We start from the raw sequence: 25,216 nt of genomic DNA, 5'->3' as shown, positions 1-25,216 counted from the left end.
AAAAACCAACAACCCAATTAAAAAGTGGGTAGAGGACCTGAACATTTTCCCAAGATATACAGATGGCCAACTGGCACATGAAAAGATGCTCAACATCACTAATCATCAGGCACATGCAGATCCAAACAATGAGGTATCAATTCACACCTGTCAGAATGGCTATTATCAAAAGACAACAAATAAAAAGTGTTGGTGAGGATGTGTATAAAAGGGAACCCTTGTGCACTAATGTTGGGAATGTAAATTGGTGAAGCCACTATGTAAAACAGTTTGGAGATTTCTCAAAAATTTAAAAATAGAACTACCATACAATCTATGAATTCCACTTCTAGGTATATATCCAAAGAAAATAAAACACTAATTCAAAAAGATATACGCACCCCTGTGTTCATTATAGCATTACTTACTATAGTCAAGGTATGGAAGCAATGTCAGTGCCCATCAATAGATGTATGGATAAAGAAGATGTGGTGTAGGTATACCATGGACTATTATTCAGCTATAAAAAAAAAAGAAAAGGAGTCTTACCATTCGCTACGACATGGATGGATCTAGAGGATATTATGCTATGTAATATAAGTCACACAGAGAAAGGGAAATACAAATGAACAACCATAACCAAACAGGAACAGTTATAGCTACAGAGAACAATTGGTTGCTGGTGGGGAAGTGCTGGAGGGAGGAGAGAAACAGGTGAAGGAGATTAAAAAAAACCTATAGATTCATTAATCAAAATTTGCTGAATGAATGTACCCTTTCGTGTAATACATTCCTTCACTCCTAAACTGGGTAAGGACCCTCATTCACAGAGCTACGTATTGCACATATTTTTATTTTATTTATTTTTATCCTTGTTTCAGATCTTTTTTTAATTAATTAATTTTGGGGGCTGAATTGGGTCTTTGTTGCTGTGCACGGGCTTTCTCTAGTTGCGGTGAGCAGAGGCTACTCTTTGTTGCTGTGCGCAGGCTTCTCATTGCAGTGGCTTCTCTTGTGGAGCATGGGCTCTAGGCACGTGGGCTTCAGTAGTTGTGGCGTGCAGGCTCAGCAGTTGTGGCTCATGGGCTCTAGAGTGCAAGCTCAGCAGTTGTGGTGCACAGGTCTAGTTGCTTTTTGGCATGTGGGATCTTCCTGGACCAGGGCTCGAACCCATGTCCCCTGCATTGGCAGGCAGATTCTTAACCACTGTACCACCAGAGAAGTCCCAGATCATCTCTTGATGACCTTTTGTTTGGGGAAATATACCTTTACTTGGTTTATGTTGTCAGACAACTCTATTACATTCTGTTTAATGATCAGATCGTACTCCTTGCCTTCACAAACTAAACAGTATAGTGTATAAGAAGAAGCTGATTTTGAAGTTAGACAGATCTCTGTTCATAAACCAACTCTTCGATTTATTGACCAGGAGATGTGGGTAGCTTATTTAATCTCTCTAGATCTCAATTTGCTCAACTGTATCATAAGGTTAATATTTCTGTTTTAGGCTTGTCCCAGGGCTTAAATGTGAACGTGAAGTAATTAGCACAAATATACTCAATACACATGAATTCCTGTTTCTCCGACGTGCTTTCTTTACAAGGAAGAATATAGCCTTCGCAAAACTAAACACAAATTGCTTCTGGTCATGGCACCATCTTGACCTAAGGGCTTCGAATGGAAGCCACCTCACACACACAAAGCTTGGACGCTGAGGTCTAAAACTACCTACGCTGGACATAGTTTACTGTCCACATTAACATGACTTTATTATTCCTTTGTCTTAATTAGCATAATTTTACTCTTCTGGGAGACTCCTGCCCAGACAAATAGCTAGATTGTTCACTATAGGAACTTCCTGAAAAATCTATCAATTCTGCAATATAAAGAAAGCATCAACAGTTCATGTCCTAAGAGTCCTTGCTCTTTCCATCAATCTTTTTTTTTTTTTGGCACCGTGCGGCATGTGGGATTCTCAGTTCCCTGACCAGGGATCGAACCCGTGCCCCCTGCAGTGGAAGTGGTGAGCCCTAACCACTGGACCACCAGGGAAGTCCCCCATCAATCTTAAAACTGTTAAGATCAGTATCCAATCCTCATCAAGCCATCTCCTCCACTTTCCTGTCCTCACCCTCTGCCACTGAAAGACCAGCCTTAAACCATACTTCAAATGCCTTCCTAGCGAGAGACACTACCAAAGCTCTGTTGCATTAGTCCAGTAAGCCATGAACCCAGCTTTTTGTTATCAAATGGTCCATTGTTGATACTTGGGAAGCTGGCACTGGACAGGGCAGTACTGCTGCAGCAAAAATAGAAATGAAGTTTTCCCTCTCCTGAGAACAAGGAAAATAAAGGGAACAGTGAACAGGCTAGAGAAGAAACATAACCTGGCCTGAAAGAGTTAATCACTCCTAGTTTGTTTTTTTTTTTTTTAACTGTTACTAATCTCTTGTATCTGTTAACTAGATTTGTACTTCACAAAGCTAACCTATTACTCTTTAACAGCACTATGTGAATTACATCCTGGACTCCCTTGTAGCAGATCACCCTTGTAGCATTTACATTTCAGAAAAGAGGTCACAGGCCTATAACCCAGAGACAAATGGACCCAATTATGGGGCTGCCTGACGCCAGCTGTGACTATTTTGAAATAATGCAGGAAGAAGAAGAATGCAGGACCTTGACTACTTTGATCCTTATCTTATACCCCGGACTGCTGCGAGCCCCACATATAAAATCTTCTCCGATTCCCGAAGGAGAGGGGGACAGAGTTCTTGAGGCGCTAGCTTGCTGCGTTTTCCCTTCTGCCTGGCAGAAAAATAAAGCGATCTCTCTCTTCCTCCAAAATCTCTGTCTCCGTATTTCTGTTCGGTGTCGGCGCACAGGGAAGCCGATATTTCGGCAACAGTACATCTCCAAGCATAAAGTCAAGACGGAAGGATTTCCAGAAATACTGCAAAAATGAACTAAATGAAATACATATTATATGCCAGACAAAGTATGTCCACTAATGTGTCCATTAAAAGGAAATGGGTTTGTCAAAACTACAACAGAAAGTTTTGTTGAAAAACTGCATAGTTGGCCGACGCGTTTTAAAAATTATTTCTGATGAAATCTAATGTTCCAGTGTTTTATTCCCATCCTCATTACAGAGTTATTCAAATACTGAAACCGAGTCCCCCTAAAACCGAGTCCCTCTGCCGAGTTTATGATTAACCTCTCTATCCAAAACATTATTCCCTTTCTTGTCTAACACCTGTTCCCCTCAAGACTGAGGAGTATCAAAGAAAAGGGGGGATTGAAACCGAGCAGGACCCCGCGGGGCCCCTCCCAGGTACAAAAGACTTTGTTTCCTTGTTTCTCATTGGTAGGGAAAAGGCTTAGCCCCCTAGACCTTCCCCGAGTTCCAAAGTGCAGATTCAAACAGTTACTCATCAGAAAAGTGAGGGCATACAGAAACAAAGGAAAAACAGTAAAACAACAGAGCAGCGAAAAAGCGGAATCCTAGTTCCCCCTCAGGGGATACACATAACAATATACTGTATCTTAGAGTTCTTCTACTGGAACTAAGGCCCCAACCCAGGTGAAGGATGGTAACTACTAGCTAAGAAACCAGACTGGTCAGAACCTAGGGAATGAGAAGTTGATCTTTTCTGACCCTGGTGACTTCTACTAAAGCCTGTACTCTCAACCTTTGCCCCAATTCTATATTGAATTCACCTCTGCTCGAGCCCCTTCATGAATTTGCACATACCTTGAGCTTAATTACGTCCTCAATTTTGCCATCTGGGAAAATACTGCTTCGGGAAATATCCCCCCTCGCCCGTCCCCCTCCCCTTCTCCTTACTTGCTGCAAGTAATAAATCCTTCCTTCTCCAGATCTTTGGTTTGGTTGTGTCTTTTGCCCCCACGCTCACCAAGAGGCGAACCCAGTTTTCCGGTAACAATATGCCTCAGATTCAAGAAAAACAGGGTCTCATGTTATCTTTGGAGTTACCAAAAATAATGCTAGGACAGGCAGCGAAAATGACTGGAAGAGAAATGACCAGTTTTTAAACTAGATCCTTTCAAATGAAAATTCAGATCCATCATCAACTTCACTAAGCATATGGAGCACTAATTTCTAAAGGGTCTAATCATGGCCCACTGACTTGCCACCCAGGTAAAGCACACTGAGCTGTCAGGCGGTAAGCCGTGAGGGAAGCAACATGTGCCTCTCAAGGTTTACTTTTCACTCTGTGAAACTGATCTGGGCCGCAAGCTCGACTCTCGACTGGGTTTGCCTCGGCGGCTCAAGCAGCTCCAAAAAGGGGGAAGGAGGCAGCAGAAACAAAAACAGGGTATCCGCGGAACCCGCCCTCCCGATGACTGGGGACTGGCCCGTAGCGGAGTTCGGGGCGCGGGGGCCCCCTTTATACCAGTTTCTGGGCTCGTACCTGACAGGCGATAGACCTGCGGAAGCCGCACGCCATTTCTGTCGCCACGAAGCTGGTCCCAGCTGGATGGTGTTGAGTTTCGCCCCGCCCTCCTCTTCACGCCCCGCCTCCGAGCGCCGGAAGCCCGCCCCGGAAGGTGCTGCCAGCCAATCAAGGAGCCGCGTGGCCCACCACTAACCTTTGCCCCGCTGCCGCGAGGGAGCGCGGGAAATCCCGGGTGCGTCTGGAATTTCGCAGGTGGCGAGGACCATGGCCACCTCTTCGGTGTCCAAGGTATGTGGGGGCGGGCGCCCACTGGGACTCCACAGCCGCCTCATTCCCTCATGAAGAAGGGATGAAGCGGAGGTTACGTAGACCTCGTTGTACCGGCTCGAGGGGAGGGGATGGCGGTCCTAGCTGAGGCGTCTTTGCTCCACGTCCAGTGGAGGCCAGCTTTGCTTGGGGAGCGAAAACGCCGATCTGCCTTAGTGTTCTTTCTGCCTCGGAGGAATTTTAAGTTCTGGTTTGTGGAGGTCGGATGCCCCGAGGATGTGTCCCAGTCTCCCCTCCTTTTTCCTTTTCACGTATATTTATTGTGAGCCAAAGGCTCTGTTAGGTACCGAGATACAAGTGGTAAACAAAATAAACACAGATATTTCCATCATTACCGAAAATTCTATTAGACAGTGCTGTTACAGACCAAGTAAAGTAAGACCTTTAGTAATATTAGGAGTACGGCCGGAAACCCCTGAAAGTTTAGCTATCTGATAAAGCTGAGAATGCAGATAAGTTGCAAAGACATTTGTCCCTGTGTTGAAACAGTAAATTAATGAAGAAGGCTCTACCATGGATTTAATTTTGATTAAAATTACATTAAAATAAAATGATGAGACTCAGTGCCTTCCAAGACTACATATCCTGGAGGAACTACGAGCCATAGGATTTAAGCGTACTGAAGACTGACCGACTGTGATGTTAGGTGCAAATGCCAGAAGAGCTTAACTGCTAGTATTTTTTTTTTTTTTTTTTGCGGTACGCGGGCCTCTCACTGCTGTGGCCTCTCCTGTTGCGGAGCACAGGCTCAGTGGCCATGGCTCACGGCCCCAGCCGCTCCAGATAACTGCTAGTATTTTTTATGAGGGATAGTACTGTTTTTGTTTTGTCCTGGTTATAAAGTTCCATAGGTTTTCAGTGGTCTGTCCCCTAATCCTTTTTTTGCATAAGCCTTTCTTATTTTTGTGTATCTTGCAGAATTGTGAGAGATTTGTTTTTTTTGTTTCTTTTTTTTTCAGGAAAACATTTATGACAAGAGAAATGCTTGTATTGAGATGATGATGGAGACCTTACATAAATAAGAATTTTTAAGGATTATTTCTTTGGTTCATGGAACTGTCAGCTTCCTTTTTTTTCCCCTATCTAAACTTTCCTTGTCATATTTTTTGGCTATTGGTTCTCCTCCTAATTTCTAACATCTCCAACACCATCACTTGATCAGTAGTGAAAAGTGGATAACGATATTACTCCTGTTGCCATACATCGGGATCCATTCCCAGCACTCTTCATGTCTCACACCTTTATAGCTCCTTTTCCTGCTCCTGAATTACAGGTGGCTATAGAAAGGAGGCAGTGACAAGCTTGTCATAGCACCAAATGATTTTTCTAAAAAAATTTGTGTGTTTTAAATAGTTCCGTTAGTTGCATATATAAGAATGTAAGGCACAATTCTTATTTTGGACCCTGTAATCCAATGGCCAGTTTATATTTGTACAGCAGTCTTTAGGTCTATCCTGAGATGACTTTTTTTTTTTAGCTATATTTCTTTCATTCTTTCATTTTCCATAGAAATGGGATTCTAAGAAGCTGTCCATGATGTACGGCTTTAGAATTGGTAGAACAAATGTGGGACCAGCAGCTTACGGCCTGTGTATCACTAGTCAGATAATAACGTGAGACTAAATGTAGCTAGGAAATTACCAGAAAAATTATTTGGCAAGCATTGGTCCATTATGTATACTGATTGCCTAACGTATGTGTTAACATTATCCTAAACATTGGGGAAACAATTATGAATTAAATGCAGTCTGTACTCTGAAGGTGCTCACAAGCTACTTGGGGAGGCACTTCCCTGGCGGTTTAGTGGTTAAGACTCCACGCTTCCACTGCAGGGGGCACAGGTTCGATCCCTGGTCGGGCAACATGTACCACACACACAAAAAAAAGATGATAAAAAATATATATATATAAACTACTTGGGGAGACAGCTCCATAAATAACTATCATGCATAGTAAGGGTGACTTAAAGCGAAATAAAGATATTCAAGTACTGTGAGATATTAGGGGAAAGAATAATTCTGACTAGAGAATTGGAGAAGGTTTCCCAAAGCAGGTGAGTTTGAGTTGAACTTTAATGGACAAATGAATAAGAATTTATCTGATGAAGAAAGGTGTGTAAGGTGAATCAATAGCCAAAACTGTCTGTGTCCTGTCAAGGTCCTAGATACTTGGAATTTAATTCAATAATAAATACTTCTTTTGAGGTGAGAGGGCATCAGTATTTTTAATCATCTTGATTTTCATTTAATAATGTATAGTACTAATGTTCTTCCTTCACTAGGTTTTATAAAAATGAAAAATGGAACCTTTCTGGGTTTAAATTTCATCGGCTTTTATTTTCTTTGTCTCTTAGATTAGGTCCCAAAGAGCAAAATCAAAGATGAGCTTCCCATGGGAAGGAGGAGAAAGAAGTGGTTAGTCCCCTTGTTGTTTCAGAATTTTCCTTCTGTAATTCAGATTAAAGAAAGATGATTTCTTAGCACTTTAAAGAAACGCCTTGGGGCTTCCCTGGTGGCGCAGTGGTTGAGAGTCCGCCTGACGATGTAGGGAACCCAGGAACATGGGTTCGTGCCCCGGTCTGGGAAGATCCCACATGCTGCGGGGCGGCTAGGCCCGTGAGCCATGGCCGCTGAGCCTGCGCATCCAGAGCCTGTGCTCCGCAACGGGGGAGGCCACAACAGTGAGAGGCCCGCATACGGCAAAAAAAAAAAATAAATAAACGCCTTAAAAAGAAAAAAATCTGCTTGTCCATAAAGTACGAGGTTAATCAGATTTGTCTGCTTCTTGGCTGCTTTGACTTTATGCTTTTTTTCTCTCTTTCTTTTTTATAGGGTTGCTTTGTGTTTAAGCCAGACTTCAAGAAGAGAAAGATCTCTGTGCCAATAGGTAAGATGTCTTAATATCAGATTTGTTAGTTTTCCTCCCCTAAGTCTTGAACCAATCTAACTCTCATTGAATTAGTAATTCTGCTGTCTAAGCTTGCCTTACTCACCATGTTGATATAGCAGTAATGTTCCAAGGCATAGGACAGAGCGATAAGGGGCACTCCCCAGGGCTCTAATCTAAAAGGGAATCCAAATGTACCATCAAAAGGCAATTCGAAATTTCCTTCAAAAGGTATGTCACCATTCTTTAAAAGAGAGATTGTCTTAAAAATCTCAGTGATTTCTTGGGATGAGGTAGGGAGTATTGACTGCAGAAGGGCAGAGGGACCTTTTGTTTTTTTGGCTGCATTGGGTCTTAGTTGAGGCATGTGGGATCTTTTGTTGTGGTGCGAGTTCTTCGTTGTGGCACACGGGCTTCTCTCTAGTCATGTCGTGTGGGTTTTCTCTCTCTAGTTGTGGCTCTGGGTTTTCTCTCTCTAGTTGTGGCGCGCGGGCTCCAGAGTGCGTGAGCTCTGTAGTTTGTGGCATGTGGGCTCTCTTGTTGAGGCGTGCAGGCTCAGTAGTTGTGGCGCGCGGGCTTAGCTGCTCCGTGGCACGTGAGAATCTTAGTTCCCCGACCAGGGATTGAACCCGTGTCCCCTGCATTGGAAGGCAGATTCTTTACCACTGGACCACCAAGGAGGTCCCAAGAGGGACTTTTGGAGTGATGGGAATGTTCTGTAGACAGAGGATGGTTATGTGAGTATATACCTTTGTTAGGACATATCAAACTGTTAAAATGGGCATATTTTATTATTTGTAAGTTATACTGCAGTAAAATTAAATTATTAAAAAAAATATTGTCTTTACGTTCTTTACTTATCTTCAGATGTCTGTTTAGTGATCAAGTTAAGAAGACTTGACTACTTCAAACAAATTAAGATGTTATTATCAGTTAGAAAATGTTTATTGTACTGTTTCTCAATGGGGCCTGCAGATTAGAATCACTTGGGGAACTTTTAAAAAAAACTGATATATTGTTTTTTTGGTATACTTGTAGATTCACATGCAGTTGTAAGAAAGAGTGTAGAGAGTAGAGAGTACCCTTGAACCGTCACCCAATTATCCCCAGTGATAATGTATTGCATGACTATAGTACAGTATCATAACTAGCATACTGACAGTGGGATAATCCATCGACCTTATTCCGATTTCAACTTGGAGAGTTTCTTAAAAACACCAATGCCCAAACCGCAGCCCAGACCAACTGAATCAGTATCGTTGGGAATGGGACCCAGGTGCTGGTATTTTTTAAAAGCTCCTCTCAGGCATGTTGAGTATTTACACTCACTGTTCAGCACTGTGAAGATTAATTCGGATGGAAAAATTATGATGTGCAATTAAGCATATTCATTCACACTCATTTTTTAATTTTGAATTAAAAAAGAAAAACTGGACTACACTATTGTTTGACTAAGGAGATAAACAGCTCCAATATATAGAATTGGATTTTTCTAAATCGTCTCATGATGTAGACCTTTAAGGTGTTAATCCTTCAATTTGAGACCAGCTAGGTAAAGTACCTGTGCTCAGGGAGCAAATAATAAAATAATGGTCCATATTGAGGGTAATAGAGGGTAGAAACTATGATTTAAAATAAGGATGCAGTTTCTCATTAACAGGAGAATAAACAGTGGTGTTGAACTTTACACTCATAGATTTAGTCTCAAAAAAACCTGAAGCTTTCTATATTCCTTGCCCTCCTCACCTCCCCAAATAAAAAGTGACAGTGATGGACTTGGAAATAGTGAACGAAGAAGAGCTACATTATAAATTATTTTGTTTTTAAGTGATTGACTTATCAACATATTTCTTTAATGTTGGAGATTGCTAAACTTAACTAGAAATAGTTCATTTTCAGAGAAAAATTCAAGACTTGTTCCCCTGTTATCCATGAAGGATACATAGCATGAAATGACATCTGATATCATGAGCAATGTCATTATAACTAATAAAAGCACTAACATTTATTGAGTGTTTTTAATGTGCCAGAATATTTTAAGCACTTTGTATGTGTTAAACTATGAAGAAAGTATTATTATTATCTCCATTAAAGTATATCAGGATATTTAGATGTAGAAAGAACTTTCTCAGTAATAGTGCTAGCAAGTGGCAGAGCTGGGATTTGAAACCAAGCTGTCTGATCCCAGAGCCTAAGGTCTAACCACTACCTAATAGTATTTCTCATAATTCAAGGCAAGTTTTTGCTTAGAACTCTTTGTATTGAATTTCAGCTATAATTTATTAAGATTTGTGAGTCAATGACAATTAGAAGGAAAGTTCCTTAACATGGAAGAGAATTTCTGTTCCAAACTATCAGTTAACATTAAAACTTGTTGGGAGGACACTAGCAGCATCTCAGTGAAATCAGGAAAAAATTGTTAATTTTTAACTTTTTGTTTAAAAAATTGTGTACTTTCACAATTATTATTTAATACCATGAAAGTTCTAGCTGTTGCAATAAAATACCTAGCAGTAAACAACAAGAAATATGAAGGAAAGTAGGAAACTATAAGGCATGTAAAGTATTTGATTATAAAAAAAGACACCTGTAGTGTTTTGGGATGTGGCTTTTTTGAAATGTATTTAAGAATGTCATTTCTCCCCAAATCAATCTACAGATTTTATTTTATCCAGTCAAACACCAGAGTAATTAATTTTGAGAAATGACAAATTTAATTTGGGAAAATGTCTTAAATTTTTAAAAATTATTTTATTTATTTATTTATTTAGGTCTGTGTTGGGTCTTCGCTGTTGCGCATGGGCTTTCTCTAGTTGCAGCGAGCAGGGGCTACTCTTTGTTGTGGTGCGCGGGCTTCTCATTGTGGTGGCTTCTCTTGTTGCGGAGCACGGGCTCTAGGTGCGCGGGCTTCAGTAGTTGTGGCATGCGGGCTCAGCGGTTGTGGCGTATGGGCTTAGTTGCTCCGCGGCATGTGGGATCTTCCCGGACCAGGGCTCGAACCTGTGTCCCCTGCATTGGCAGGTGGATTCTTAACCACTGGGCCATCAGGGAAGCCCTTAAATTTTTTTGAAAGAGAATAATGTTTGGTGGCGCTGGGAGGAAGCTCTGGATCTGTTGGATGTTAGGATGCACTACAAAGCTCTAACAGTTACAGGAGTTCAGGACTGCCATGGGAGTAGAACTGGATTCAGTAGAACAAAAGAAGTTCAAAAACAGTTTCAAGTGCATATGTAAGTATTCAGACAATAAGGGCATCTGACATGGGTGGGAGAAAGGACGGATTATCCAATAAGTGCATCTCTTTCAAACTGAAAGTTATAACCCAAGTGTGCATCATGAAATCAGTTTAGTGGATCTTGATAGTTTTAAAAAACAGAAGAGAAAACATTTGCTGTCACATGATAACGAGAAGTATTGTTTTATGGGACTTCTGTTTTTGTTTTTTGTAGATTCACGTGTATTGGATTATGACGTAAAATGTGTTCCTTAATGTGGATCATGGTTTAAAGTTTGAAAACCATTGCAATAAATAGTGTGTTGATAAATGGCTAATCATTTAGAGGAAGCCATTCAAGAAGGTTATAAAATACAGACTAAATAAAAGGCTGCACTAAGCTGTTTCAGCTAAGCTAAGAATAGTAGTAATAAGAATCATTTAATAAAGGAGAGTTCAAAGCAAATATGTGAAGCAAAGTATACAGAGCCTTAGCATAAGAGCAGATAATGAAAATACATTAATATTAAATGTATATACCTCAAACCAAAACCATTAAGAAGTTCAAAAGTAAATGATAGAAATACAGTCGAAAAATTAAAAAGATTTTTAAACTTACAAATACCATTAATATAGTAAAAATATAAGATATATAAATAAAATTAAATATAAAGGATATTGAATGTTACCTATCCCCAAACTTGTAAAAAAAAATTCAACCCATCACTTACTTTGCACAGAGATTTTCTATTATTATGTAAAAAAGAAACTGACTTATTTCCTTCTGTGTTTTTAGAGGACTATTTTAATAAAGGGAAAAATGAGTCTGAGGACAGTAAGCTTCGCTTTGAAACTTACCAGTTGATATGGCAGCAGATGAAATCTGAAACTGAGGTGAATACTTTTTTTTAATAGCTTAACATTTCCTTAATATCATAAATCTCATATTTGTTCCTTCCCATTTTCCTTTCTACCAGTTTATAAGAGTGTGATGAAATATAGGTAATCTTGGTTAAGCGTAATCTGTATATCCTAAAAAACATTAAAAACCCTTATGTTTCAATTATTAAGCATAGCTTCAGGTATTGGAACATACGTTTATAATTATCGCTGCTAACGCACAGGCCCTTTACATATCCTCACAGCTTTCAAATGGTGGCACTCCTTTAATTATCCAATTCAGTTACACGAGTAAGAAATCAAGCTATTTGTAAACCACTTCATTCCCTCATCCTCATATTCAGTTACCATGTTCTTTATATTTCAGCCCTGAAAAGTTTCTCTGCTGTAGCAGATTTGTAGATGTAGGGCCAACATTTTGAGGGAACTTGTTTTGTTCGACCAACACAGGATTGTGTTTCCTGTTTTTTAATGCCTTTGGAGGGTTATGCACTTTCCAGTTTGTTACTCCTTCCCACCACTCTCTACTGCTTTACAGCTGGCGGCTTTGCCCCTTCATGTATTCCTTAGAACGCTTGAAGTAATTTGGGTTTGTGATTTCTAGTTTAGGAAACCTAAATGGTCATAATAGATTGTCATAGTCTCCTCTTAACTGATGTCCCTGCCTCTGATGTCACACCCTTCTGGTCTGTCATTAGTCCCTATGCCACCATTGGCCAAATCCCATCAGGCAGATCCAGGCTACAGGGGTTTTCCAGCCCCACTACCAGTACAGCTCCTCCAGTCCCCTCCAATCTGGCCTTCATAGTACTGCCAGGTGAACCCTTCTTAACCTTGATTTAATCATGCCTCTGCTCCAAATCCCTTTAATGGTTCTCCCCACAGTACAAAATCTAAACCATTTAACATCAAATATATATTTCCTTGGTACAGTCCCTTGAGTATTTGTCCAGCCTTGTTCCTGGCCACTTCTCATGTTCTTATTCTTAGCTATATCTGTGGTTCCCCAGATGTTTTGTGCTTTCTTCCTTGATTGCCTCCTCCACTCCCCATTCCTTCTTAACTTTCTTTTGTCCACCATCACCTCCTGCATCACTTGCTCTAATTCTTTGGCTCAAATATATCACCTGATCAGCTTAAGGTGGATGATCCTACTCTTTGTTCCTATATTATCATAGCACTCTATGCAATGTATTTCAATTTAATTGTAAGTGTTCTAGCTCATTTTTTTCACTTTTTTTAGGGAAGAGACTCTTTCATTTGTAAGGTGGTTAGTAAATGTTTGTTGAATGAATAAATGAAATTCTTTAAGGAGGGAATTCAAAGCACTGCTCACTGGAGATTTAAGGAAAAACAATTTTTAATTACATCTATCTTATAATTATTTTACATGTGATCTTTGGAATTGAAATCATGACAGTTTCCTTTCCCAAACTTGGAAAGATGTATCAGATTACTGCTAAAAATAATTCATAAAGTTTTGTGGGTTTTTTTGTAGCGACTACAAGAGGAATTAAATAAAAACCTGTTTGACAGTCTAATTGAATTTCTTCAGAAGTCTCATTCTGGGTTCCAGAAGAATTCAAGAGACTGGGGCTGTCAAATAAAACTCAGAGAAATTCCAACTGCTGCTCTTGTTCTAGGTACATATGTGTGTGTTTGTTTTTTGTAATAGTGGTTTTGTTGTTGAGAATAGTGGGAATCACCTGTTCTGATAAACTTGTTTTGTCTTTTTCATTTACAGAATTAAACCAATTAAAGTTTGCATACTTCCAAAACCAATAAAAGTTCCTTATACTGACCATACATCTGTAAATTAAAAGAAATTGATTTAGGGTTAGTTAGTACCCTCCTCACCTTTTTGTCAGAAAAATGAAGGGGAAATATATTTGTGTTACTCTTTCTTCCTTAGTTATTTGAATCTGAGATTTGAATTCAGTAATAAAGAAACTACCAGTATGTTGATAGATACAATTTTTATACTTTATCATATCTTCAATGAAATTACTCTGTGACCTTAATTTTATTTCCCTGTGCCTATTTTTTCAATCTTGGATTGTTTTGTAATGTTGTATTAATATTAATGGTGTGAAGGGGGTTTGGATGAACTATATATAAGTTGCTTTCAGATTGTAGATTGTAAACTTTTTACATACTTAAGTATCCATCATTAATATCCCATTTTAACCAAACATCTGGATTGCATGATAATGGAAAAATTTTCTTTGGAATATTAGCAAACTTTCTTCATTCCTTCTGAAAGGAAAGTTGGATTTATTTGGATTCCAAACATACTCCTCGTTGTATTTCCAATTTGTTGTTTATTCAAGGTTTTTATACTAGTGAGCTCTGAGATAAGAAATTAATTCTGTTGTTTAATACTGCCTCTAATACTGTTCAATACCTAAATCTTATTCCTGATATTCAGGACAATACTTCTCAAACCTTAATGATATCTACAGATAATCTCCAGGGGATCTTAGTAAATAGAGATTTTCGTTAATAGGTCTAGGGTGGGGCTGGAAACTGCATATCTAACAGGCTTCCAGGTAATGCCCATATTGCCAATCCCAGGATTCCTCTGAGTAACAAGACTCCAGGGAATGATTTTTATAATGCTGTGGACCAGCTTTTCAGTGCAGCCTGCCACTTAATTTCAAACCCCTTCCATTTATGGATGAGAAACTGAGGCCCAGTGATGGCTGGCTTGTACTGTTGGGTGCTTTGTTTCTCTCCCGCCAGGTTACAGCAATTGGAAGTAGAGTGGGGGAAACACAGTCAAGAGGGAGGGCCTGATAGATTGTTGTGAGAAAACTGTTTAAATCCCTTCTCTGCCTGCTGTCATAAGGAGAAAAGAAGCTAATGGAAATCATAAGTTTCAAAGTCAGTGGTCTGAGGAGAACATTTTTCCAGTTGAAGACATTGTTGATTATCTTATTTTCAATAGGCAAATCCATTGTTTTAAGGAACGTAGTGTTAAATAGCTAATAAAGTCTGTCAGTGAAAGACAAGAGAAGCCAATGTTTTATTAAACTCCCAAATTTGTTCAGTGATGCAGTATCACATTCCTAGACCATAATGCGTGCTAAATACCATTTTGATATCTGTACTCAAAGAATACTTATACAGTTACACAGTTACACATTTTCTGTTTTCAAAAACGTATATATGTCCATTTTAAAATAGCCAGCCTGCATTTTTATTTGTCTCCTAGAAAAAAAATTTGCTTACTGGTGGTCTGGAAGATTCTGAACCTTTTCTTTTCCTTCCAAGCACTTGAAGTTTTTTTTGTTGTTGTTGAATTTTTGAATTTTATTTTATTTTTTTATACAGCAGGTTCTTATTAGTTATCCATTTTATACATATTAGTGTATACATGTCAATCCCAGTCTCCCAGTTCATCCCACCAGCACCCCCTCCCCGCCACTTTCCCCCCTTTGTGCCATACGTTTGTTCTCTGCATCTGTGTCTCTTATTTCTGCCCTGCAAACCGGTTCATCTGTACCATTTTTCTAGGTTCCACATATATGAATTAAAATACGATATTCCAAGCAGTTGAAGTTTTATAGTAGCAAGTCTCAAGCAGTTTCAAGATGTCTGCTGCTGGCACTAAAGCACTTTCTAAGCACCAAAGCACTTTCTAGAAGTCACAGATTGTGACATTAGGGAAGGTATCAGTGAATAGAATTTTTTCCAAAGTAGTGGGAAATTTCCACTCAACTCTGATACCTGCATGCAGAGCACTAAAACTGATTTGTGGAAATGAGAACCAGGGATTCAGTAAATACTTAAAGGACTTAAAGTTTTAATTTATTTTTAGACTCTTCCCCTAGTATACACTTACCTTTTGTATTTACTACTAAGATCATTAATAGAATTGCTATTAATGATTGGATTCTTCTCAGTTGTTAAGTCAGGGTCACAGTAAGGCCCTTGTTTTTGAATGATTATTTTAAAGAGCTCTTTATGAATTTGAAATTGCTTTTAAAATGTTTTCAAGGGTCAACTACACATCCCCAGTAGATTTTTTTTTAAAAAGTCGTGCTAAATACCTTTGATAAGTATAGTGTGTGCCTCTATATTTATCTTTTTAATGGAGAACTCTTCATTTATGCAGTATGTTTTCTTAGTTTCTATTATTAATCATGTTTTTAAAATATTTTAACTTATGACATGTTAAATGGCTTTTCTTGTTAAATTATTAATGATAAAAATGATGGTGTAATATTGATTTATTATCCCATAGGTGTGAATGTAACAGATCATGATTTAACATTCAGAAGTCTAACAGAAGTCCTTCAGAATAATGTTACTCCATATGTAGTTTCATTGCAAGCTAAAGATTGCCCAGGTGAAGTATAAATGCTATAACAACCTTGATGAGATGTTACATGTCTCTTCCGTCCGTCCATCTCTCTAGCTTTCTTTATCCTTTTTTATTTGCGGGAGGAGCATGGCACTACATTTTTGGCAGGATGAGGTTTAGTGCCTCTGGCGTAATCTTGACTATTGTAGGACTCTGCCGCTTTAGTTTATTCTGGCCCCACCCCTACCAATCAGCTTCACCTCCAGTAATAGTCCAGACACTCACAAGATGTTTTCTGAACGCAGTAAAATTTTAATAAGTTTAATAAGCTGAGGATCTCTTATTTAGCCCAACAGAGAAGAGACTACATACATAGGCTCATATATACAGCCTCAAATCATCTTATTATCCCACTTTGAAAGGCCACCGTGGTAAAAAGCAGTCCATTGCCAGAGCTAATCTTGGGTATCTGGAGCCATTAAATCATAAAGGATGTGGACACTAATAGAGTAAAATGTACTTAGATTTGGGCTGATACAAGGGCTTTAAGTGCTTATATTTATGTTCATATTCATAAACTGTTTGGAATTAAGTAAAAGCCCTTAGGGCATCTTTGAAAATGACTGTAAGGAAGAATTGTAATCAGTAAAATAGCTTATGTAAATAACACTTTCGATGTCTTCTTAGGGGTCTTAAAAACCTTTTGCTGTCCAGTGTAATTTAAATACATATTATTCTTAATATAATTTATAGTTTTCATGTTTGCACATTTGTTTAGGTAACACTTTTATTACAGACAATATACATAAACTTTGGCCTAGTGTTAGTCTGAATGAATGAAATTAAAATATTAGGGAGAGGATACTAACGAACCTCAATAGTTAATATGTTAAATGTTACATTAGGTTAAGTGTAGAAAAACACATTCTACCCAAATAGTGTAATATACTGTTCAAGAAGTTTCAGGTATTTTAGATGTGTTTTAAGGGGATATGCTTTCTTATGTTTTATGTTCTGCAGATATGAAACATTTTTTGCAAAAGCTGGCCTCACAGTTGATGGACTGCAATGTAGACGTGCAATCCAAAGAGAAAGAAAGTGTTCAGGTCACCCAGAAAAAGATACCTTATTCAATGGATTCTCTTTCTACTTGGTATATGAGTGTCACACAGGTAAATGTAAACTGACAATTTTTTGCCAGGAAATTGGCATATGATTGAAGAGGTCTGGAATTATAGTAAACATAGTAAACATAGTACTGTTTTGTTCTAATAAGGATACGTTTATGTGGCACTTGCTTTTAATTTAATAGAAGCTACTTATTTTTCCTAAGGCTGCTAGAATTTAGAAATTTTCTTTTATCAGTATGTAGCCTAATTCCTGGGAGGTGTTTAGGTTCTTACGAGGCCATTTTATTTGTGGGAGAATGTCATCTAATGACAAAACAGCATCAGGAATTTGTTCTGCTGCAGATTCTATCTCTGTCTTTATCTTTATTGTCTTTATCTTTAACATATTATCTCTTAGGTTCAGTATTTACTTTGGTGCAGTAGAACCATGCTTTCAGTACCCACTGTCGACTTAGTTTGATGAGGAATGGTCATACACACATGCACACATGCACACACGCACACATGCACGCACACATATATAATATATATGTAAATCTCCTTTGTTCCATGTTTAGAATTCTTGAGGAATAAATGCTCTGTAAGTAAAGTATGTTTAACAAGCAGATACATAAATAGAAGTCTCATTCTACCATGACAGTCTCTGGTGAAACTAAATAACCTAGATGATTCATGGATAACTGCACCATAAAACCACAGCCTTAGTTTATGATGCTGTGTAGCCAGATAGTATGGGAAAAGTTACTGTGGTGACATTTTCTGCAGAACGTATTTGCTGAAGTCATCATAAGTGAAGTTTATTTTGCTTTATATAGGGACTAAACTGGGTCTAATGCTTACCATAATATCTTAATTTGATCCACAGCTTTAGATTTTTCGAGAAATCAAATACTGCCTGCAGTTTAGGTCAGAAATCTTTAAAAGATTGGGATTGGACCAGATGACATTTAAGATGCTTTTCAACTTGAAATTTCATAATAGTAGAGCAGCATGTAGTGTTATTCATTACAGTTTTTAATGAAAAATACTGGTTCTCACTCTAAAGCAAAGCAAAAGATAACATTGTACTAACAGAAAATCAATTTTATAGAAAATACTCTCGTCTCCCCATGCTTGTCCTGTCGTTTTCTCAGATAGCAGAAAATATAAATATTTCATATGAGTTATAGATTTTACTGAACTTTTTTCTTCTTGGTTATTATTCCCATGTCAGACACAGAAAGATTCTGCTAATAACTGTTGAAATGAATTTCTCTTTATTATGTGGGAGAAATAAAAGAAACAATGTTACTGTGAAATATGATGGAAGATATATCAACTTGTGGCATTATAACATTGTTTGGGTAGTAAAGTTTACTTTTAACTCCTTCTTTCCACAATGGCTTAAAAGAAGACTGACGTAAAAATGCCAAGAAAAAAGAGAACTCCTAGCCAATGGCAATCTCCTCCTGTTGTGCTTATCTTAAAGGATATGGAAAGCTTCACCACAAAAGTACTCCAAGACTTTATAATTATCAGCAGGTAGATGGCATATCTTCTGGCTTTTTTCGCAAAATTCTTCTTATTAAGAAAACATACAACTTTAATCAAAAAGCAACCTTTTGCAGAGAAAATGAGTAGCAGTTTAACCCTCATTTTAATACTAATGGATTGAAACCAGGATGATTTCAAATTCCTTATAAAATTGAATGTTTGAACACCTCCTATATGATTTTCATTTGCCTTTTGATCCAAAAATGAGAATCAAAAGTTAACCAGTTTTTAATTAGAATGATAAGGCAGTATAAAGTGTAGTTTCTCTCACCAAAGTTGTCTGTTTCTTACTTGCCCACTAGATGGATGAACTACTCCAGGTTGAGATATTTTTGTCATGTCTTATTTTCTGATACCTGTCCACCCTTAGAAGCTCTGAGTTATATATGGCTCTACTGAGCAAGAATGTTTTTTTAAATAACATTATTTTATATGGTATTTCTAATGAGAAACTACTTTTATGATCTTATTGGGTCTTCAAGGAAATCCTGTGAGACTTGGAATTGAAGTAAAAACCCTATTTTTTACAAATTTTATTTATTGTTTATTTTTGGCTGTGTTGGGTCTCTGTTGCAGTGCGCAGGCTTCTCCTTGCAGTGGCTTCTCTTGTTGCGGAGCATGGGCTCTAGGCGCACAGGCTTCAGTAGTTGCAGCACACGGGCTCAGTAGTTGTGGCTCATGGGCTCTAGAGCACAGGCTCGGTAGTTGTGGCTCACGGGCTTAGTTGCTCCGCGGCATGTGGGATCTTCCCAGACCAGGGATCGAACCCGTGTCCCCTGCACTGGCAGGCGGATTCTCAACCAGTGTGCCACCAGGGAAGCCCTAAATAACCCTATTAAAAAACCCACTGACATGCTTTTCCCGTGGTACATTTTTTACAATATAAATTAATTTGGTTTCTTCTGTATGTTAACTTGCTTAATAGTTACGGCTACATTTGCCTAAAGCTGTATTGTGTGATAATCTAATAATAATTCCTACTTTGATAGTCTTTTTTTTCCCCATTTGAAACTAAGATTTCCAGATCCTAAGACTTTTCTTAATGCTAACACTGAACTGATTAACATGCTGAAAAAATGCACAATACAGGATAGTGACAGAAAAGCTGTGCTTTTTTGGAACTCAGACTTGTGACTTTTACCATCAAAAGTAAGAAAGAAGAACTTAAACAGTAAGATAGTTCAAATACTTCAGTACTATGAAAGTAGAACTGCATACAGCTAGAATACTGAAAAGCAATAGCTAATAAGAGGGAACAAGCAAAATTATCAGCTATGATACAGAGGGCTCTGACCTACAGTAGCCCTCAGGGATACTGATGTTTTACTCTGTGGAAGTCATTTATGTTCATATTGGTAATGCTAAGAGTAAATCATGTTCAATAAGTTTGAGTTAAGACTGTGGGGAAAGAATGTAATATTTTTTTAATGATGTCCATTAAAAATATCTTACCTATTTGTAAGAAAAGTTTTCTAAAGCTTAGCTGTTATGCTGGGGTGACATAGTGTCTGTTAGAAACATCCATAAATAGAGTAAGTTACCTTGAAAATTAGTGACCTTCATGTTACTGAACTCTTAAAGCATAGTCTAGATGTCTAACTGTGAGGAAGACTGTAGGTAGGGCTCAAACTTTGGGCGAGAGGATGAATAGAGGATGAATAGCATCTAACACCTCTTCTAACACTTGTTTTTGTATAACCTTAGAGGGAAGCAGTTGATCTCTCTGGACCACTATGTTCTTATTGCTAAAATGAGAGGATCTATTAATAGATTGATTTCAGAGCTAGAATGTCTGGGAAATAACTATTTCTGTGTTACTGTAACAGAGGAAAATGAGTGACCTAAAAATTTTTATTATTTAGAATGATCTTCCTTAGCAGTGTCTTATAAAGTAGGCCTGAAAGTAAAGGTGGTCTTATTTTAAACCATGGTGTATTGAAATATATTTGCTAAAGACATTCCACTTTTGCATCTTCCTTTGAAAAACTAGTCAGCATCTACATGAATTTCCACTAATACTCATTTTTGGAATCGCCACATCTCCTGTTGTCGTCCATCGGTTGCTTCCTCATGCAGTATCATCTCTATTGTGTATAGAACTATTCCAGTCTTTGTCTTGCAAGGAGCACCTGACTACAGTACTTGATAAGGTAAAAAGAAAAAATGTTACCAGTGAAATAGGATGAAAAGAAAACTGCCATGGACAGTTTATAAATGTTAGTGATAAATTTCTCAGTATGATATTGTATATATTCCATCACATATTTTACTATTTTTATTTAATGATTTTCTCACGTATAGTATTACTTCTTCACTTAAAATATAAGCTTTATGAAAAGAATGATCATATCTTTCTATATCTACCTACCTATTTATCTATCAACCAGTCATTACTCAATAGAAACTTAGGTTTTTAAAATAAATTTTTGCAGAATTTAATGACTTCCTAGTAACAATAACAATGTTTTCACCCTTACATTTTTTTTTTTTTTTTTTTTTTGCGGTATGCGGGCCTCTCACTGTTGTGGCCCCTCCCTTTGCGGAGCAACAGGCTCCGGACACGCAGGCTCAGCGGCCATGGCTCACGGGCCCAGCCGCTCCACAGCATGTGGGATCTTCCTGGACCGGGGCATGAACCCGTGTCCCCTGCATCGGTAGGCGGACTCTCAACCACTGCACCACCAGGGAAGCCCCACCCTTATATTTTATATTAAATGATTTGAAGTTTTTCATGGACTCTTTCCTGTCATACTGCTCGTGACAAAAAGTAAATACCAACGCCTTCCCAGACCTTACCTCTATGTTTCTACCTAAGTGGAAATACTGTTCTTTAGTAGTGACCTTCCATGAACTGTTGCTAAACTCACCTCCTTGAAGATGTCCTTTGTGCTGCTCTGTAAGGTAAACTAACGACCACCTTCCACTTATTTAGTAACCACTTCTGCATTTTTTTCCCTTAAAGGTGGTAGCCACTGACTTTAGGGAAATTTTTTCCAGCTACAGTACTTAAAATTGCTAGGTTGTTTCCAAATTCAGTTGGCCTTCTATCACTCTGTTTCTGTTTGAAAAGCCTAGTATGACTTTTTGTTTTCAGATTTAAAATCTTCAGGGTAGGCCATTGAAATGCAAATTCAGCTATTTAATATTTTTTAAATAGACACCTGTTAATTTGGGGTTTCTCATTCAACAGTACATAATGTGTTGTTACTCTTTGTAAATGTGCATCAATATGGATGAAAAGAAATCTAATAACAAGAATTGCCAAAGCCTACAGCTTCTTCAGTGGCTTCTGTTGGGAGAAAAGAGTTTGTATAGATGATATTTTTTAATAGAATTTTTTAAAATTAGGAATTGAATGAAGGATGATGGATATCTGTGATCCTGAAGATATAGTATGAATCACTTCTTTTGTTGTTGTTACTGTTGTATAAGTTTATTTAAAATTTTGGTTGATATCTGACCTAAAAAAATCTAGCTACTAGTATAGCTTTCATAGGTACTGTGTTTTGGTATCATTCGTTGCCTCATTATTTATACTTGATGTTTATGAAGAGGGAAGACTAACCAGGAATATGTCCTGACTCCCTTTTCTCTTTCAGCTACTTCTTACAACTCAATTTCCGTTTAAACTAAGTGAAAAAGTGTTGCAGGTTCTGACCAACATCTTTTTGTATCATGATTTCTCAATCCAAAACTTTATAAAAGGACTTCAGGTAAGAAGACACTAATGGGTTTAAAAATTCGCAAGCTGATTCTAAATAATTTGCATGTTATTTCAGACTGACTTTTTAGTGTGATAATTGGGCATTTTAAATGGTAAAATCTGAATAAGTAAGTTCAAGTTATATTATTCTAGATTCTATGGTTCCTTTGTTACTTTGCAGCAAAGTGTAGAGAATACGTTAATTAGAATATCTAAAATGGAAAAAGACCTCTCCATTCCAGTGATTCTTAACCATTTGGGGGTGAGGAGGAAGGGACCTTTATTTTTGAGAATCTGATGAATGCTAATGGACTTTCTACCTAGGAAATGCTATATATAAGGGGTCAGCAAACTTTTTCTCTAAAGGGCTAGATATTAAATATTTTTGGCTTTGCATGCTACATGTGGTCTCTGTTGAAAGTCTTGTTACTTTTTTTATTTTTAATTTTTTTTGTGGTACGCGGGCCTCTGACTGCTGTGGCCTCTCCTGTTGTGGAGCACAGGCTCCGGACACGCAGGCTCAGCGGCCATGGCTCACGGGCCCAGCTGCTCCGCGGCATGTGGGATCCTCCCGGACCGGGGCACGAAGCCGTGTCCCCTGCATCGGTAGGCGGACTCTCAACCACTGTGCCACCAGGAAAGCCCTTGTTATTTTTTTTAAATAACCCTTTATAAAGGTATAAAAATAATTCGTAGTTCCTGGACCATACAAAAATAGGCTATGGGCTTTAGTTTGCTGTGCCCTGCACATATGTGTGTGTGTTCATTTATATTTATTCCTATATATTGTGAATGGATTTTCACTAAAGTTTCATAAATTTCAAGAAGAAAATTCATGAACTTAGCTTCATAACACCTAATCTAAAAAAGGACTCCATTCACCAGTTGTTTCAAAGTCGATAGTATTTCCTTCTTTCGGCAACTACCTAAAATAACTTAGCAAAGTATAGTCGTGAACACATGCCGGTTGTCAGGCTCATGAAAACCTATGTATTAGTAACCTTCAGTACAAAGTGCAATATGGTAATACCTCATGTTTGTGTAGTGCCTTGAAGATTATAAATTATTTCTCATATGTGTTCTTCCTCTACATTAAACACTATAGTATTTTATTACATGAGAGTATTAGCTGTTATGGCTAATATGTATCATTTTTTTCAACTTAGACTTTTTAAAAAGTATTTTAAAGCAAGAAAATATTATTTACCTTAGCAATATGCAAAATTAAATGAAATTGAGATGTAACTTTCTAATTTATTTCTCTCATTCATTTCATTTTACTCATTTGTTTATTTACTCATGAGTGTTTATCATGGGTCTACTGTAAGTCAAGCACTAAGCTGAGCCCTGGAGATACAGAGGACCAAGAAATCTCTGTCTTCAAATTGCTTATTTAGTGAAGCAGGCAGAAGAGTAGAATGGCAGTTACTGTTCTGAGTAGTCAGTGCTGTTAAAGAAACATGCCTGGGGGTCCATAGGAGAACAGAAGTGTATCCTAAGGAACAGGAGCTAGCTAGGTCAAAATTGGAAAGGCCACAGTAGAGGGAGAGACCTCTGTTAGAGGGCTACTGCAGTTACCTAGATAGGATACAACAGGGGCGAAACAGGTAGTGATAGTGGGACTAGGGAGAAGGAAACAGATTTGAAGATGAGATAGAATCTTGTTACTCGGTGGATGATAGGGTGAGTAAGAGAGGAGCATCTTACAGACACACAGGTTCTAGCCTGGCAGATAGTTTGGAGGTTGGTACCCTTTATTAAGTGTACACGTTAAAGTAAACAGCCAGTTTGTCAGAAAAGGATGAGTTTCTTTTTATGTATGGTAAGTTTAGGGCATATGGGATATAAAGGTTTGGTACCCAGGAGAAAGATCTGGACTAGAAATACTTAGGATTTATCATTAAAAGGTGGTGGTTGAAGCTGTGTAATGAGGATGAAGTCACCTAGAGTGAGGAAAGGACCAGGAGTAGAGCCCTAAGGCAAGCTGACTGTGTGAATGAGCAACAGAAAAGGAGACTAAAAACAACAAGGAAAACCAATAGAGGGGAGAGATCACTGAAGTTAAGGGAAAAGAAAATATAAACTGTAGGCTCAAATACCATTGAGAAAGTGAGTGAAGAAAAGTATATTAACCAGATTACTTAATCTTTCTGTTTCTCAGTTTTCTCATCTGTAAAATGAAGGGATCTGATTAGATGATTTTATAGGTTCCTGATAACTTTTTTATGCTATGCATTTTACTGAGTATTAACATTGCTTCATTAATATGTATTATTCTCAGTTTTGCACTTGGAGAAACAAAGGCTTAGGTTAAGTAGCTTGGCCGAGGTCACACAGCTAATAAGTGGCAGTCTTTAGACCCCATTTGTCTAGTTTTCCTAATCATCAATGGGAAATATGTGTAAGTTTTTACTTCTCTGTAGAAGGTGCAGTAGGGCATATAATCATTCGGTATATGGTTGAGTCCTTACTAGGTGGATATGTTAACCAACTGGTTAATTGACCCAAATATTGGGAACACACTTGGACCGAATAGTTAAGTGTTACTGGGCTCTTGTCCTATCTGTAGCTCTGCTGTAACTCATGTGACTTAGTCCCTTTCCTCCTCCCCAGCAAGTCCGTTATCGTGTTTGGTCTTTACTTTTCTCATGTTTAAAAAGTAGTGTTAACACTGGAATAAATATTATCACATTAATATAATTGGAAATATATAAGTAAGAAATAAGATCATGTTGATATGTGCAAAAATACTTCAGCACCTGGCATGAACAGTTGCTTTCTATTTTGTACTTGTTTCTAAGTTAGGCTGGCCCTTTG

The 25,216-nt window shown here is 38.0% G+C and overlaps 2 protein-coding genes across 7 annotated transcripts in view; one reads left to right on the top strand and one right to left on the bottom strand.

Annotated features, from left to right (window-relative positions):
- RARS2 (arginyl-tRNA synthetase 2, mitochondrial) overlaps positions 1-4,492 on the bottom strand; it is a 79,319-nt gene extending 74,827 nt beyond the window's left edge. Inside the window, exon 1 of the mRNA XM_024733716.1 lies at positions 4,416-4,492. Coding sequence (XP_024589484.1) covers positions 4,416-4,451 — 36 coding nt within the window. The 5' untranslated portion in view covers positions 4,452-4,492. The remainder of the gene's footprint in view (positions 1-4,415) is intronic.
- Positions 4,493-4,612: 120 nt separating this feature from the next.
- ORC3 (origin recognition complex subunit 3) overlaps positions 4,613-25,216 on the top strand; it is a 63,885-nt gene continuing 43,281 nt past the window's right edge. For 3 of the 6 annotated variants that reach the window (XM_024733695.1, XM_024733694.1, XM_024733697.1), the window contains exons 1-9: positions 4,613-4,688; positions 7,559-7,613; positions 11,624-11,721; positions 13,226-13,370; positions 15,974-16,078; positions 17,054-17,205; positions 18,554-18,684; positions 20,687-20,846; positions 22,296-22,409. In XM_024733695.1, coding sequence (XP_024589463.1) covers positions 4,665-4,688; positions 7,559-7,613; positions 11,624-11,721; positions 13,226-13,370; positions 15,974-16,078; positions 17,054-17,205; positions 18,554-18,684; positions 20,687-20,846; positions 22,296-22,409 — 984 coding nt within the window. In that variant the 5' untranslated portion in view covers positions 4,613-4,664. Of the gene's footprint in view, positions 4,689-7,080; positions 7,142-7,558; positions 7,614-11,623; positions 11,722-13,225; positions 13,371-15,973; positions 16,079-17,053; positions 17,206-18,553; positions 18,685-20,686; positions 20,847-22,295; positions 22,410-25,216 lie in introns of those variants that run through there. The other 3 variants (XM_024733699.1, XM_024733696.1, XM_024733700.1) reach the window with 3 other exon arrangements.

Source organism: Neophocaena asiaeorientalis, unplaced genomic scaffold (assembly GCF_003031525.2).
Source record: "Neophocaena asiaeorientalis asiaeorientalis breed wild unplaced genomic scaffold, Neophocaena_asiaeorientalis_V1.1 scaffold248, whole genome shotgun sequence".
Classification (NCBI taxonomy): domain Eukaryota; kingdom Metazoa; phylum Chordata; class Mammalia; order Artiodactyla; family Phocoenidae; genus Neophocaena; species Neophocaena asiaeorientalis.
The sequence above is the reverse complement of the archived record's forward strand: the minus strand, read 5'-3'. Positions and strand labels throughout refer to the sequence as shown.